Source organism: Tympanuchus pallidicinctus, unplaced genomic scaffold (genome assembly GCF_026119805.1).
Source record: "Tympanuchus pallidicinctus isolate F22 unplaced genomic scaffold, pur_lepc_1.0 scaffold18, whole genome shotgun sequence".
Classification (NCBI taxonomy): domain Eukaryota; kingdom Metazoa; phylum Chordata; class Aves; order Galliformes; family Phasianidae; genus Tympanuchus; species Tympanuchus pallidicinctus.
The window spans coordinates 15,048,884-15,065,715 of record NW_026294699.1 but is presented as its reverse complement, the minus strand read 5'-3'; the positions used below and the strand labels follow the sequence as shown (position 1 = coordinate 15,065,715).

The window sequence follows — 16,832 nt, the reverse complement described above, 5'->3', positions numbered from 1 at the left end:
CCCGACAGCAGCGGTCCGCTCGTGGTGCTTCTACGGCTCTTAACGCTCTGTAACCCCCCCTCCTCCTTCCCTTGCATAATTATTCAGGAACTGTAAGAAACTGTTGGAAATGTCTACCAGCAGCTCTCCAATTTACAAATAAACCGCCCCCCAGCTCTATGAAGCCTTCACCCAAAACAATTCCAAGTGGGAGAGGACAGCCAGAGCAAAGGGGACTCTCAACAGAGTGAGGAAAACAGACCACACACTCTACTTTTCTAATATCATTTTCACAAAATAAAGTTACAGCAGATACTTTCTTCAAAAGATGCTTCATATTTCACAGGGAACCTCACCAGGTTCAAATCTCAGCAAAATCTCCACCTCTGAAGCAGCACTTACAGAACAGTCCATGCAGCAAATTGCCAGGACCTTCTAGCACTGCTGGTTGCAGCCATGCTAAGGCTAGTAACTCAGAAGAGTCAAGGAAACACTAAGGAGCTCCTGCCTGATTTTTTGTTTTATTTTTTTTTAAACAAGTCCCTTTAGCATACTAAAGTTGACTCTGCCCCTCAGAACAGACATGCCTGCACATTTTTAATGTTACACCTCGTGTCAAAAATCTTTTCCCCTTCCTCCCCCTCTCTCACCCAGTTTTAATATGACACAGAAGCTCCTGCATCACATACCTGATGCTACATCTTGTCAAGTTTTATAGAGCCTCATTTTGTAAGTGACTGTGTTGCTGAGGACACAAAAGCGAAAGAGCAGAAAAACGCAGCTTCCAGAAAGCATTTTCTTTGCCATGGTTGTGAGAAGGGTACTTCTGTGCCAGGAGAGAGACAACTATTTCAGATGGAAATTACTGTTCAGTGCACAAGAACAACAGTAAAGAGAACTAAAATTAAAAACAAAAGCTAAGTTTCAATTTATACAGTGATTAACAGAGCCCACTAACAAATTTTGCAGTATCATCCCTGAAACTACTTTTCAGTCTGCTAGAATAAACATTCTACCTCTGAAGAATATATTCTCCAGAGAATATACTATAGAGAGATCCTCAGTTACACACAAAGCGCAGAATTGGCACTCTTTGCATCAGTCTTTATTGGCTGTGAATAAACGCACTGTCTTGAAAGCCTACAAGCTCAGACTAAAAAAGGGCAGATTAACTGTGTCCCACATGCATTAAATTTTCAACTATATGTTACACAAATAACATTTTTTGCACTGTTTATAATCAAGAAAGAAAATAATAGTGAAAAAATGAAAAATCTATGGAGAAACTCTTTTCTGACATACAAACAATACAATAATAGCAGACATCAATTCCTTTTCACAAGGGATGTGGGGTTTGTTTGTTTATATTTTCAGCATTCACAGAGAAGTTCAAATCCTGAAAATAAATACCTTTTCAGAGTGCTTCACAAGCACCTCAAATAAAACTATCTACAAATCATACTTTCAGCTACTCATTTTCAACACTTCCAACAATCACCACTTCACGTATCAAAACTTTCATAGCTGGAAAAGCTGTGTGTCATCCACACGTTTAAGCAGCAATAACGCTTACCATCTGAATACACTCACCACTACCAAGGGCCTTTATTAAGCACTGTTCTCCAGATAGGACAAGCTCAGAGATGTGTGCAGCAGAACCACTGTCAGAGGGGCTTCCCTATCATGAGATCACAGCATTACTTGAAACCAACTAAAAAAGGTCATCAGGGAACAGTTCACCGGTCATGCTTGACCAATCTGGTAGACTTCTATGATAGAGTGACAGCATCAATGGACAAGGGAAAAGTGACCAATGTAATTTACCTGGACTTGAGCAAGGCCTTTGACACGGTCCCTCACCACATCCTTATCTCCAAATTGGACCACTCGATGGATAAGAAACTGGTTGAAAGGCTGCAGACAAAGGGTGGTAATCAATGGCTCTAAGTCCAGGTGGAGGCTGGTAACGAGTGGCATCCCCCAGGGGTCTGTCTGGGGACCAGTGCTCTTCAACATCTTTATCAATGACATCAACGACAGAATCGAGTGCACCCTCAGCAAATCTGCTGACAACACCAAGCTGAGTGATGTGGTTGACATGGCAGAAGGAAGGGATGCCATTCAGAGGGACCTCAAGAGGCTGGAAAGGTGGGCCCGGGTAAACATGACGAGGTTCAACACAGCAAAGTGCAGAGTTTTGCACTTGGGCCGGAGGAATCCCAGGCATCCATACAGACTGGAAGGAGCGGTCCTTGAGAGCAGCCCTGTGGAGAGGGACCTGGGGATCTTAATAGATGAAAAACTTAACATGAACCAGCAGTGTGCCTTTGCAGCTCAGAAGGCAAATGGTATCCTGGGCTCCATCAAAAGAGGGGTAGCCAGCAGGGATAGAGAGGTGATTGTCCCTGTCTACTCTGCTCTTTTGAGGCCCCATCTGGAATACTGCATCCAAGTGTGGAGCCCCCAGTACAAGAAAGACAGGGAACTCTTGTAGAGGGTCCAGAGGAGGGCCACAAAGACAATCAGGGGATTGGAGCATCTACCTATGAAGACAGGCTGAGGGAGCTGTGCTTGTTCAACCTGGAGAAGAGAAGGCTGCAGGGTGACCTCATTGCAGCCTTTCAATTCCTAAAGGGAGACTACAAAAAGGAGGGGAATCAACTCTTTGAAAGCATCGATAATTGCAGGACAAGGGGAAATGGTTTTGAGGAAGGGAAGATTTAGGTTGGATGTCAGAGGGAAATTCTTCTCAGAGAGAGTAGAGAGGTACTGGAACGGCTGCCCAGAGAGGTTGTGGATGCCCTGTCCCTGGAGGTGTTCAAGGCAGATTGGATGGGGCCCTGGGCAGCCTGGTCTAGTATTGAATGTGGAGGTTGGTGGCCCTGCACGTGGCAGGGGGGTTGGAGATTCATGATCCTTGAGGTCCATTCCAACCCTGTGAATCTATAAATACTGATAATGGATTTCTGGTCACACAAATCAAAAATTAGGAAGATCAGAATTTCACCCAATATGTAAAACTTCATAGAGAAATGTTAATAAACAAAAGTCTTTAAAGGTCAAGAAAAACTATTAAAAAAAAAAAACAACCCAGAAGTCATAAAAACATTTCAATATAAAATTTGTAAAATATTACCCTATTTATTCTCTAGACTTTTCTAGCAGCATTTGAATTTATCTTAATATATCCATAGAAAACTGATGATGAAGCATTTGCCATTTCAGAAAGTCGAGCTAAAGTCTCTTTGCGAGCAAAAAATAGCACGCAATTTTCTCTTCCACTTCTAGTTCTCCAGGTCAGTGTCGATATTGCGCATGACAGTCTGAAGGAGAGCCAGTGCTGCTCACTGGGCTCCGGGTATTTGACTCATAAGAATTTGGAGTAATTTCAACCACACCCTCATTTTGAGGGGTTTCTCCTTTCAAAAAGTCATCATCTTCATCTTCAGGAGTACCCTGCATGAATTGAAAAGGATCAGTGAGAGCAAAAATACATTCCAGGTCTCTATTTGACAGAAGTAAAAACTGCTAAAACCAAAAAGGGTATTTCCAAAATACATTCATCAAATCTCCTATCAAAACACTGGAGTAAAATCAATAAACTTACCAGTTAACAAAAGGCACCTACAAATCTACAACACCATATTTTTCCATGTTATCATAGAAAGGGAAGAAATGAAAAACTTAACGTGAGCCAGCTGTGTGCTCTTGCAGCTTGGAAAGCAAATGGTATCCTGGGCTCTCAGGAGTGGCCTGTAGGGACAGGGAGGTGACTGTCCCTCTCTACTCTGCCCTCATGAGGCCCCAGCTGGAGTACTGCATCCAGGTCTGGGGCCCCCACTACAAGAAAGACAGGGTACTAGAGGAGGGCCACGAAGATCATCAGAGGGTTGGAGCACCTACCCTATGTAGACAGGCTGAGGAAGCTGGGCTTGTTCAACCTGGAGAAGAGAAGGCTGCAGGGTGACCTCATTGCAGCCTTTCAATACCTAAAGGGAGCCTACTAACAGGAGGGGAGTCCACTCTTTGAAAGGGTCGATAAGGCAGGAAAAGGGGAAATGGCTTTAAGTTGGAGGGAAGACTGAGGTTGGTTATCAGGGCCAAGTTCTTTACCAAGAGAGTGGTGAGGTGCAGGAACAGACTGTCCAGAGAGGTTGTGAATGCCCTGTCCCTGGAAGTGTTCAAGGCCAGATTGGATGGGGCCCTAGACAGCCTGGTCTAGTATTAGATATGGAGGTTGATGGCCTCGCATACGGCAGGAGGTTAGAGCTTCATGATCCTTGAGGTCCCTTTCAACTCAAGCCATTCTACACTTCTGTGAAATACACAGTTGACAAAAAGTTGAAAAAGGATAGACATTCTGCAAGAAGGTAAACAGACTTTGTAGAAGCAGTGGAAGAACATGGGATGTGCTACAACTGTCATGATTAGTTAGGACGACAAGAGAATTATATGTACACTCATTGTGAAGCAACTATCTACAAAGCAGATTGATCCCTGTAACAAGACTGCACATACACCACGTGGATGCTCCTAACAGTTGTGTCCGTACACACTCTTCCATAGAGAGGAAAAGTAAGGTTGGATCAATTTTTTAAGTTTTCTATCTGATTCCAGTCACTGTCTATCACGTTTTCTATGCTTATAGTCACTAGCTAACCAATTAAGCAAATGAAAGCAGCTGACAGAGTGGCTACTGAATTGCATTTTGTAACAGATTACCCTTTTAATTGGCTTCTTCAGATTCTCTAAATCTTCAGCACTCAGTTCTTCCCAAAACTGATAAAATGGATCAATGGTCTTCTTTGATCTGAAAGTGGAATTAAAAGACAGTGCGAGTTATTTTATTCAGTAAAATGGATTTGATTTTAACAATCCAATATAAATGGTTGGAATTCTGATAGCCATCTTCAGGATTTCACAAACAACTCTGTCCCTATATAATCTCCAATTAATTCCATGAAAGATTACTCTTTATCAGCTTTGCTGATAAACATAAATTAAAATTGTTTGCTTAAGGAGTTCTGATACAATTAGGTCTTCTAATCCCTAGTTAGACATTTTCAACAACTACACTTGTCTCAAATTCCTTTCCAAATTTTTAAAAGATAATCACAGATTAAGATACGCAACATAAGAAGCACTAAAGTTCAGGTAAGAAAATCAGTTTTGTTTCTTCCAGATTTTAGCTTATTATTTGCTACAAGACAAATATGAACTGTCCATTTATCAACTATACCTTTTGAGCATATAGGGATCAAAGGGGAAGAAACTGTCAAGTGGGTTAGTGCACATCTGCACAAAGTCACCCCCAGTGCCACTCCGAACAACTGGTATGAACTGCCGATTGTTTCTCTCAATAATTGTGTAGCAGAACACCAGCTGGTACTTCCTTTAAAAAATAAGGGAAAGATAAGCATTTCTAGCACAGAGATTGCAAATGTTTCAGAAGACATTCACATACAAAAGTCATTTTTAAATAACATCATTTCTACCTTTCATTTTGGAACTGGTATTAGGTGTTTCCAAGACAGCCACAGGGGATGTACGTTAGAATCTATTCTCTTTCTCTGCACTCCTGCAAGTTTTACTCCAATTAGAACCATACTGGCACCAATACTTGAACAGTGAAACAGTTTTACAGCATTGTAGGATTCAATTGAAACTGAACCAGAAACGAACTTGGGCAAAATTCTGTGTTCTCTTGGATAACAATGAATACTTTGTGTTATATATCTTAAGTTCTAAATAACTGCTGTTATTATACACACACATCTATAAACTGGTATCTAGATGAAAACAAAGTAAACGAAAAAGGTACCTTGTAATGGCAGCAAACAAGTTTACAACAGAAGGTATACATATCTTCAGAGGGTTTAGCTGACACATGACAATGCGCTCAAAATTTAAACTCTGCAGATATGACAGACCTTCAAAATAAGAACAATTATCAAATAAACCTATTATATACAGGTTATACATCATATAAGCTTAGCTTAATTTTTAAGAATTTCCAGTCATCACCATGCACAAGATCAGATAAGCAAATTCTACATCTATTAGAGTAGTGATCTAGCCTACAGCTTGTTGAATAGAAAAGCTATTCCAATTTACGGCAGATTGCCACAGCTGAGAGACCCTTCCAAAGACACTACATTTACATGGGAATTGAGAAGGACAGAGACTTCATGGACTGTTACCAACTGAAGACCACACTAGTTCAACACAGCTGGAATTCAAACATGCTCAGCAAGCAACTGGGGCCAGAAATCTAAGTTAAAGAGTTACCTGCACTGCTTTCAATGCTGAAGAAAAAAAAGATTATTTAGGTTGATAGCTCAGGTATGTAAGCTATCTTACTGCATTTAGAGTACAATGTAAATCTGTCAAATACTTGACTGAATTAACCATCAAAAACAAATCGACAGTAAATCTTGCAAATGAATCCCAACACCTTTCAAACCTGTTATACTCACCTTTCCTTAAGTTTCCATCCAAAAGTTGCTTATGACGGAAAATAAGCGTATAGAATGCTGCCTGACATGCGGAATAAAATGGCCCATGGAGAGCTACATCACAGTAAGCATTAGCCCCTGTATCCTGATTATCAATGTATTTATGCATCCAATTAACCAGCAGATCCAGGCATGCTTTTACTGTGCTATAATGAAGAAAAATAATGCGTAAAAATAGATTCTAAAATGGCATAGAAAAGATGTTGAACAAGTATTCAAAGATCTCAGTCACAAAACTGTAATTAAGAAAATTATCACTAGAAAAAATAGATTCTGTTATGAGCTTTCTTCTTTATATCAGCAAGAAACAAATCAACATATCAGTACTGAAATGCCCAGTGAAAGCACAAGATGCCAGGAGATGAATCCAAGAATGCACACTGCACGGACATGTGCAACAAACAATATAAATGCTGAGCTATAAGCAATGTCCAACAAGTAATTCCAATATCAAATTAAATTTACCATTAAAGTCACTGAGCCCACACCTTTAACAGCATAAAAATACAGAATACATAAATACAAAGATTTTCATCCTTTTGCTGAAATATTTTCAACATGCACAAAAACAGCTGAACACTTGAGTTTCCTGTCTCAGAATCCGTATAAAATACTTAACACAGATCATTAAAAATATACTTCTGAATATCAAATATACTGAGTATCTGTAACTCAGCCCGAAGTCAACATAACCTATCCACGCTCTTATATCAACACAACATACACAACTGGAATAAATTTAGCTCTTGCTAAGAAGCTGCCAATGTAACTCCCAGCAGTTTGCCTGATCACCGAAGGATTATTTGGATCTTGCAGTTTTTTCCAGAGATGGTCTAAAAATGCCTCAGCCAATCCCTGAAATGAAGATATACAGAAAACATGAGTTGTTATAGCAATGACAATAATATATTTCTAATACTCAGTTCCAACAATTTCCACAGTCAAACCTTAGAAGTCTTTAAAAACATTAACAAGGGTAACAGGAAGCAACTGTTAACTGTCTTTGTAACAGAAGGGATAGGGGTTATCCAATGAAAACAGCAGGAAGTTGAACTTTGAGAAATACAGAAAGTGTTTCTTCATTGTAAACAGTTACATTCTGGGACTTGTTGGCACAGGAAGATCACAATATCAAAATCTGTATCACTAAAAAAATTTAAAAAGCAATATGAAATCTTCCCCTTGAATCTGCCCATCACACAATGCTTTGCGATGGAATGTCACTTCTGTTCAGGAAGTTACTGAAATATTGTTAGAGGCTGAGATGCTATTCTGACAATGCTCGCTATACTCAAGTATTCTTTGCAATGCATCTGCTATTCACTGTCAGAGTTCAAGGACAATGCTAAATGGATCTCCAGCTAATCTTATGCCAAAAGTACGGATGCTTTTGTTTTAGAATGTTACAGAAAGAAAAGCATTTTGCCTAAGAGATGGGAAAATGGAGGGTGCTGAACAGTAAATACAAATTCCAAATTGAAGAGCTAACAATGCACTCAGTTTTTGGATGCCAATCAAATTTGCACAAGCACTATGCCTTAGGTTTAAAAGTCCAACTGACTTCTGCAAAAGACCTCTATTATTGCATTCCTTCACAATGGGCTGGTTTTGAGCTGCTTGACATTTATGAACAGCATGGGGAAGGCTGAAAATATAGCAGGATTTGAATAAAGGAATAACAGAAGGGGAGGAGAAAAAGGATACTAATAAATCCTGATGTATAATCTTCAGAAAAACGTACAGTAATAGTAGAACTATAGGGAAAAAAGCAACTAACTTTTGTAGAAAAGCCAAAGTATAAAGACACATCATTTTAAGAACATTTTCTACTCACCAATTTTAAGCTACAGATGTGAAATATGAAATACTGTACATGACAAGAAGCATGGGTTGGTAAAATGAGCTTATCAAAAACAGAAACGAGATCCCGATACAAATCCTTTGTCTTGTTGATATCAAGCTTGCCTACACAGCAACAAAAAGAAAACAAAAATGAGTCATATCAGGTTTTTTCCTGCCCTCATGTTGTGAAAATGGTATTTCTATCTTTCTGAATCAGGAAGAAATATGTTTAAAAAAAAAAACAAAAACCAAAAAAGCCACTGACAAGCTAACTTGTAAGTTTACCTGGCAACTAAAATAAAATGTTTGTATTAAGACCTTCCAGAACTTCAGTTATTCTTCATATAAAATAATGTAAAAAGAAGTAAATCCATGAATGTAAGCATGTGCAATACTGATAGACTGCAAAATTTGAAATAATGTGCTACTTCAGAACAGGCAAAAGAAAACACTAAGAAACAAAACTGCCTCGCTAATATGATAAAGCAATTTTCTAAATATTCTATTCTAAATAAGTCTAACATTCAGCCCCCCTTAGTAAGTGCCAGTGTAAAATTTGTGTTTCTAATAAATAAATAAATAAATAAATCAGGTTTTTCCTTTAGTACAAGTCCTTCACCAATTTCAACTGGTTCTTCTAACCTACTCCTTGTGTTTATGCTGTTCAAAGAATCCACAGTTCTAATTCTCAAAACAGTACAGCAGAAAAAATGATAAAATACTTTGGTTAATTAGAAAGTATTTCTGACCCACAGAGAAGTTTAGTACCACGATGAGAAAAGAAAACTATTTACTCTTATACCCTGACACATTACATTTTGGGTACAGTGCCATATTTATACATTCAAAATGTCTCCAACTGAAGATCAGGCTGTTAATGTCATAAATGAACCTGTGCACCTTCAGACAATAAACACTGGCCAAAGCCAGGAATGTGCTAATAGCAGAACTCTGCCACTAAAGGATAAAGGCTTGCTTTCTCCTGCTGCAATTCAAGAGAATTCCTCTTATGTTTTTCTTATTTGCTAGCAAAACAAATTTATTGTTCCTGTATTCTTACCATCCACATGGCAAATGTCTTTAATATAGGCAAACAGAATGGTCATCAAAATATCCAGTCGCTCTGCAAGTGGATGGGCCATTCTCTCACTACTGGGAGAGACAACTTTGTTTTCTTTTCTTTCCTCATCTTCCTCCTGGAAGATGTCATAAATGATAACTTAATTACAATTATATAGAGAAAAATGAAACTAAATCTGTATGTTCACGGTGAAGTTTTTGTTGTTGTTCTTAAAAGCAGTACCTATACAGTTCAGTCTAAGCAAATTTTTGTAAACTAAGTCAATTACAATTAATAAGCTTTACATACAACTGCTTGTATTTTTTTTGTAGGGAAACTGATGTACTGTACATATTCTGGATATTTATATCATTAAATTCAGCACATGGAAAAGACATTAATCATTTGTCAGCTACTTAGGCTTGAAACTGTTTAATTTTTCCTGTTTACAGAGCAGCATCAACAAAGCAGCAATGTATTATTACACTTCAGTTTCAGAAGCATAAGGTGTAACTAAGAAAATTTTTGCCTCAAAGGTGAAAATTCTACTAAAAAAAAAAATAACCAACCATGTCAAAAAGCCCCTTCTCTGTAGATTTTTCCTCACTATCAGAGTTATTAGCAGCTTCTTCAGCATCTTCAATATCTTGCTGGGGTGTACTAACCTACAAACAAGAAATTAATTTTTATAAGACCATTACAGCAATATGAAACATTCCTGTTTAGAATCATACAATGGTCTGGATTGGAATGGTTCTTTAAGATCAACTAGATCCAAGCCCCCTACTATAGGCAGGGACACCTTCCTCTAGACCAGATTACTCAAAGTCCCTGAGATTTTTACTCCCCAACCCCTCCCAGCCCACGATTCTCTCCTCTATTCCATAAGAAAGTCAAGGGCTGTGAGCAAACTGCTGTGTGCTGCTTAGCTGTCTGCCGTGTTAAACCACAATAGCCCTACACTGATGATCCTGAGTTTGTGAGTACTACTGGAACGTATTTTCGTTAAGCTTAATGCTGAAGAGTATTTTAACACCATTCCTCCTTGAAAGATGATACAGAACAAACTTACATCCAACTTTAATAGCTTTTCAACAATGAGTTCCAGAATCTGAAGCCTTAATGTTGGAAGGTATACTGTAACTCGTAGTAGGTTGTGAACATAACATTCCTGTAACACAAAATTAAGAGATATCTATAAGAATGTTAAGTGAAAGTTTCATTCTCTCAAGGATTTTTACAAAATACATTTCCTAACTTGTCATTTAAAGAAACAGATACAGGTCAAAACTAATTTTTTTCCAAGTATCTCCAACAGAATGACAATTTCCAGCTTGCTTTCCACCACACAGGAGCATCATAACAGAGATGTAATACAACAATGTAGTACCCTACCCCTACTGGATTTCATCTATATCATCCATCTTTCTGTCTGCTTATCAAATTCCTTGTTCTTCCAAAGAATACTTTCCAATTTTTACACTGAGACAGGTATCCTACATTCTCCTTACTATACAACTCGGAGACTTATCGTCAAAGAAGTGCATCTTGTGCACTGATTAAGGAAACAATCGTGGAAAAAGATATGCAATTATCTCATTAAAGAGCTGCATAATGCTTATGCACAGGGAACTTAGGCATGTTTGGACAACCTTTCAACAAACAGGCACACATGGACACGTATGTTTCTATAGGTAAAAAATTCTTGTAAAAACCCAAGATTTTTAAACACCACATTCAAAAATCTGCATCAAATACCACCAAATTGATTGTTACACCGTAGAATGTTTTCCTATATTAAAAAGTGAGTGAACAAATAAATATAATATTCACAGTTCTTACCAGAGTTCTTTCTGATTTATTAATGAAAGGAAATTTTTCCACAAGTATTGGCATAAGAAACTGCAGTGTTCTGCGTGGGGGGGAGAAAAAAAAAATATATATAGGTTGTTATCATGAGAGCAAGCTCCAGCACTATAAAAACAGACTGGAATCAGTTCATTATTTCACAGTAATCTTATTTTAAGATAAATAATTATATATAATATTTTCTATTATTGCACAGATAATAAACTTTTACTGCGGCTTTGTTAAAAGCTACTTCAAGCGTGCTGCTATAAGCAGGACTTTCCTTGTGTTTGCTATTATTATTAACAGGACTCTCAGCTACTGATGTCTATTAACATTTCACAATAGGATATAACATTCTATCAGTTACAGAATGTTACGAAATGTCACACAATTAAATTAAGCACTGTATTTCCAATATGGAGGGGAAAAAAAAAGACCTGTTTACTATCTTTATAACCAAGCTTAATATCTGTATAAGAAAAAAAAAAAAAGCAGTTGAAACCAAAGAATTAAATACTCACGAAGGAACATATTTTGCAACAGTCTGCAATGCTCTGTGACATGTATCAAAATTTTCAGAAAGGTCTAGAGAAAGAAGAAGGTGCTATTATCCATTTGGTTGCAGAAAGCTAACTCAGGAATCAATTAAAACAGTTCATGTCAATTAAACATTTTAAATATCCCCAAGGAGACTGTATTCACTGAGATTTTGTTGTTGGCTTTTTTTTTCCTTTTTTTTTTGGCATTGTTTTTGATTTTAAGTTGAACTGCCCAACTACTAAAGTTACCATGAAAATTCACTCCAAATACAATTCAAGTTATCCCAACAAAGTCTTAATTTGCCACCATCACCAAAGCCAGGTATTGTTGCCATACTACTTACACCGAATGCCTAACTTGGAAACCCAAATTTATACCCCTCCCCCCCCCAAAAAAAAAAAATTAGAAAACATGTGGAAAACTAGATAAAATAAAAAATTATGCCTTATTTGCAAGAGTTAAAACAAAAACACAAATAATTAGGCTTTTCTAGCAATAATGTGGTGAGCTGCCTTTATTTTGGGAGATGGTTTTAAACTGGAAGAGAGCAGATTTAGACTAGCTACTAGGAAGAAATTCTTGACTGTGAGGGTGGTGACACTGGAATAGGCTGCCCAGTGAGGTTGTGAATGCCCTCTTCCTGGAAGCGTTCAAGGCCAGGCTGGACAGGCTTTGAGCAAGCTGGTCTACAGGGAGGGGCCCCTTCCTACAGCAGAGGGTTTGGAACTAGATGATCTTAAAGGTCCCTTCCAACCCAAACTGTTCTATGATTCCATGAATTTTTTTTTCCTTTAAATCCTAACAGTGTCACAAGTGAACACCAGAAGAGTAGTTGTGTCAACCCAAGCTAAAGAGAAATTTATTACAGCATTCAAGATACAAAGACACAGATAGCTAAATATCCTTTAAGAATTCAATTTGTCTAATCAATACACAAATCATTTTCATTATTTATATCAATTGTATTTGAGTTTACTACAAGCAGACAACAACAAAAGGCCTTAAGAATTTCCTAAACAAGCCAGTTTCATTGTGTAAATAAAATGAAAGCAGACCACTCCTCACTATCCTTTGGCTTTGAAACAATCTAGGACTAAGAATGTACTCCCAAATGCTCAGCCTGAATCTTAAAAATACTGCAGCAGCAAATACCAGTATTTTGCAAGTAACAAGGATTGAGTCACAACACCACTGATTCAAATATAAACAAAATTCCTTACTAGGTAGTTTAAGGATGTACTGCTTCCTAAAGTTTTGTATTGACTCCTGTAAAGTAATTTTGCAAAAATAAAGAAACATGCATTATATATTTCTTTAGTAGAAGTATTACAAAAGCATACATAAGCCATATTTTCTTCTATACTCACTTTCTTCATCATCATCAGAATCTGAAATGTCCACATCATCTTCTCTGATGGTTATTCGAGCTACCAAAAATGAGATCATTACTGGAATACTCATGAGGAATTTATGAGGTAACAACTCCAATACTAAATCAAAGTGCACTGGACACCAGTCTTCAGTGTGACTAAAACATCAAAATTATCCACAAGAGTTTCTCTAAGAACAGTCAAAAACATTGCTTTAATCAGAGAACCAGGAGGTTCTTGATCATCTCATATGATCATCATTAGAGCTTCTGTTTTTCAGTAGTAACATTACACAGTTCTTTCCCTTCCTAAACTTCTTCAATAAACAGGCTCCGTTAAGAGTTTTAATAACCCTTTAGACTAGATCTTCTGAAGTCTAGGTACATAAAATGGTCTGTATTGCAATTCAGTCATTCAAGTTAAATTAATCAACAGAAAACAATTAGATTGTGATGTATTATACAGAATTTATATGCAAAATAATTATTTTGATAAACAAGTAAGAATATTAAGAGGAAAGTAACTTACGAGGAACGAACTGGGATACAATCATGCTCAGGCATGGCCTAAGATGGACAGTTTGTGCTGACACCAGATTGCCAAGAAAACCCAGATATTCTTCCACTACCTCTCGGCTTCTTCTCAACCATGGTAGTTTCTGAAAGTAAATAAAGACCAAGGTGTCAAACAGATGTTTTGAGTACTACACTCTTAACCTGCCTATATAATAAATGAGTATTTACCAGCAAAATGCTGACCAGTTGCTCAAAGTCCTTGGTCAGATATGTGACAGAAGATCGAAATTCATGCAGCCAGTTAATGATCTGTGCATCCTTAATATAAGTAGGGAAAAAAATAACAAGCCTATTTTAGTAAACAACAGGACCAAAAACGATAAGATTTTTTTGAATACCAAAGCCCATAGAATCACAAGTCAAAGTTTAAGACACTAAATTGAAATTATTTTCACGCAATCATAGAAGGAATTTCTTGAACTCGCACCCTCACCAATGAAAATTCTTTAACACAACAATACACACTCGCCAACCAGCAGGGAAGTTTAAGTGACAAACTGAGTAAGGTATGCAAACCTCATTAACAAAGAACGTATCTGTGGCACCTAGAACCCTACTTTCCTTTTGTATTTGCTCTTAGTTTAAGCAGAGGAATAGTCAAGTATTGAAGTAAGAACCAATTCCACAGAGAAATTTTTATACTGATTTTGGTCATACTCCCCAGAAGTTCTGCTAAAAAAAATGTATTTTACAGAACACTCTATTTAGAAAGAAAAGGAAATCCATATAACATTATCCTTCCTGCAGCATTCTTCCGACAACTGTGTGACTTAATTAAAAGATAAAAAAAGGAAAAAAAAAATACAAAAACACCGTCGATACCCACAGCTGTAAGAAACAGCCCTGAAACTACTCCTCTAACTGCTAGATACATATGAATCTCAATGCTTAATTAACTAAGTTCTTAGTGAGAGCTGAGGGAGGCAGTAACTCACAACATAAAGGCATTGACAGTCAGCAGTTATGGTTTTATCTACGTTACGGAATCCGTAGAGACAGACCTAGAAAGGTGGCATCTGGAAGAAAAATCTCACCAAAAAGCACAGTTTCTCACTCTAAAGCAAAGTCAGTAAGCATGAGACAGCATTTATTAGGTTTCTGCATACGAGATATGTGTCTGCTCATAAACACACAATAACTACTTTTCATTACTTCTGACCGTTTCTATGAAGCAAAGAAGCAGTTATATGTTAACCAATGCTTAAAGCAAAGGATTTGCTTTTAAGCACCAGAACGGCTTGCGTGGTGACACTCAGACAGCTGAGTGTTAAACCATCGGCCCCATGCCAGCAACTTACCTTTATGTCAGGATCTGACAGCTGATGCTTTAACAGCTCGAAGTCAGTGGTTTCACCCTGGCATGGGAAAGAAAAATAAATTATGCTCATTAAACTTCTAGAAAAAAAAAAAAACATACAAAAAACATACATAAATAAACAAAAAACAAAAAAACCACCATGCTTCATTAATATATCTCAACAACCTAAGAGCATTTAATCACAACGCAAAGAAAGCGAGTGGCAAAGCACGAGAGGCAGCGGCAGCAGAACGCGCCCCCGAGAGGCGGAACAGCCCCCCCGCAGATCTTTGCGTCCCAGCCTCTCCACACAAGCCCGAGCTCGCGAAGAGTTCCCACTGGCACAGCAAAACCACCCGGCACCAGCCCGGAGCCTCCGAGGCGGCAGAGCCAGGTCAGCACGAGCTTTCACCGGGACACGCCGCCGCGCGGACGGCCCTAGCCCCGTGCCGCGCACTCACCCGTTCGTACTTCAGCAGGATGTCCGTCAGCGTACCCCCGAACCGCACTGTCTTCTTGGGCGGGGAACTGATGAACTCGTCCCCCGCCAGCATGGTCACGGCTCCACGCGTGAAGAAAAGCGAAACCGGCTCAGCCCCTCCAGCCCTCGCACTGCACTTCACCTCGTCTCGCGGACGGCGACGTGCTCCGCTAATGGCCCAGGCGGCCCTCCGCGCCACGCTACCACACGGCGCAACCGGCAGAAGGGCGCCCGCGCCCCACCGGAAGCGGGGGACCGCTCCTCCCCTCGCGCCATAGAGAGGCGAGGCTGGAAGGGCGGGAACGTCTCCGGCGGAGGTAGCGCGGGAGGACCGAGGGAGGCGCGGCGCTACGTGCAGAGGCGCGGTTGCTGCTACAACGTAGGGCTTCCTCGGAAAGCGAAGGTCCAGATTTGAGCGCAGTGTCACTCTGGAGCAGTCATTTTACTGAGAGGGGGAAACAAGCAAACAAAATGCTGTGGAACCCTGACGATCCTAACAATGGAGTCACGCTGAAGAAGAGCTGAATGCCATCTGAACAAAACAGAATTTGATCCTGGGAAGCTAGCAGGCACTTGATAGGACCAAGAGATGGTTGCATCTTCCAGAAACTTTTCATCTTTGCCACCGTTCTCCAAACACGCTCAACAAAACACCCATCGACATTCCTGTCTCAGTGCAGGAACAGCTTCTCCTCTCCCACCACTAAGCACTGCATGCATAGATGGAGTCCCATTCCTCAATGCTCTCAAACATATTCAGTTGAAGGATATACCCATAATTCAAAAGGAACTAAAAAAGATGAAAACGTTGATTAACTTTCACAGAACATCCTGGAAAAGTACAAATGAAAACACATATATTCCTTTATAGTTCATAATGTTCAGAGTGCTCTCAACCTTCATCAATTCAGCCAAACACTTCACTGTTCCGTAGCTCACACAGACCAGCTACAGCAACAAAATGACTAATCTCAGCCCTTCTCCAGCTGTAGCATCCGCTGATCCTCTGGGTTGGCCACCTCTGTAACAAGTAGCTCATCCTCAACAATTTTCCTCCCTAGAAAACCCATCAGTCCCATCAGAGATTGTTAGAAAATTCGTTAGTAACTTTCATTTAGTTTCTCCATGGATAAGATGTTCCTATTGAAGGAAAATAAGCCATGCATATAGCACATATCTAAAGAGCCTAACAGCAAGCATTTAACCTTGCTGTGTGCTCATACATTAGAGAGTTACATGATCCTTTAGTAGTCACATCAGGAAGTATTCTTTTAAGCTAGCATTAAGGCTTAGCCAGCTACAAAAGACTGGTGTATAAGCAA

General features: G+C 39.0%; 1 protein-coding gene across 2 annotated transcripts; it reads right to left on the bottom strand.

Moving 5' to 3' along the window:
• Position 1: 1 nt before the first annotated feature.
• RRN3 (RRN3 homolog, RNA polymerase I transcription factor) lies at positions 2-15,757 on the bottom strand. Of its 2 annotated transcripts, XM_052679507.1 has the most exons (18): positions 15,491-15,757; positions 15,031-15,087; positions 13,901-13,990; positions 13,686-13,815; positions 13,155-13,214; positions 11,769-11,832; positions 11,239-11,308; positions 10,469-10,567; positions 9,966-10,061; positions 9,397-9,532; positions 8,329-8,459; positions 7,219-7,349; positions 6,456-6,640; positions 5,801-5,909; positions 5,219-5,371; positions 4,702-4,789; positions 669-805; positions 2-100 (listed from the first exon to the last, which is right to left on the bottom strand). In XM_052679507.1, the coding sequence occupies exons 1-17, from the start codon at positions 15,581-15,583 to the stop codon at positions 692-694; spliced, it is 1,806 nt and encodes a 601-aa protein (XP_052535467.1). In that variant the 5' UTR covers positions 15,584-15,757; the 3' UTR covers positions 2-100; positions 669-691. The 2 variants fall into 2 exon arrangements, with proteins under 2 accessions (XP_052535467.1, XP_052535466.1); XM_052679506.1 differs by lacking the exons at positions 2-100; positions 669-805 and adding an exon at positions 1,063-3,435 and having other exon boundaries at positions 15,491-15,756.
• Between the last annotated feature and the right edge of the window lie 1,075 nt (positions 15,758-16,832).

Excerpts from the sequence above, each read along its gene's own strand:
- RRN3 (XM_052679506.1), bottom strand. The coding sequence starts at position 15,583 with ATGCTGGCGGGGGACGAGTTCATCAGTTCCCCGCCCAAGAAGACAGTG. Across the intron at positions 13,816-13,900 it reads AACTGGTCAGCATTTTGCTG|AAACTACCATGGTTGAGAAG; the intron begins GTAAATACTCAT and ends ATTTACTTTCAG. Across the intron at positions 5,372-5,800 it reads TTGTTTGCTGCCATTACAAG|GAAGTACCAGCTGGTGTTCT; the intron begins GTACCTTTTTCG and ends TATTTTTTAAAG.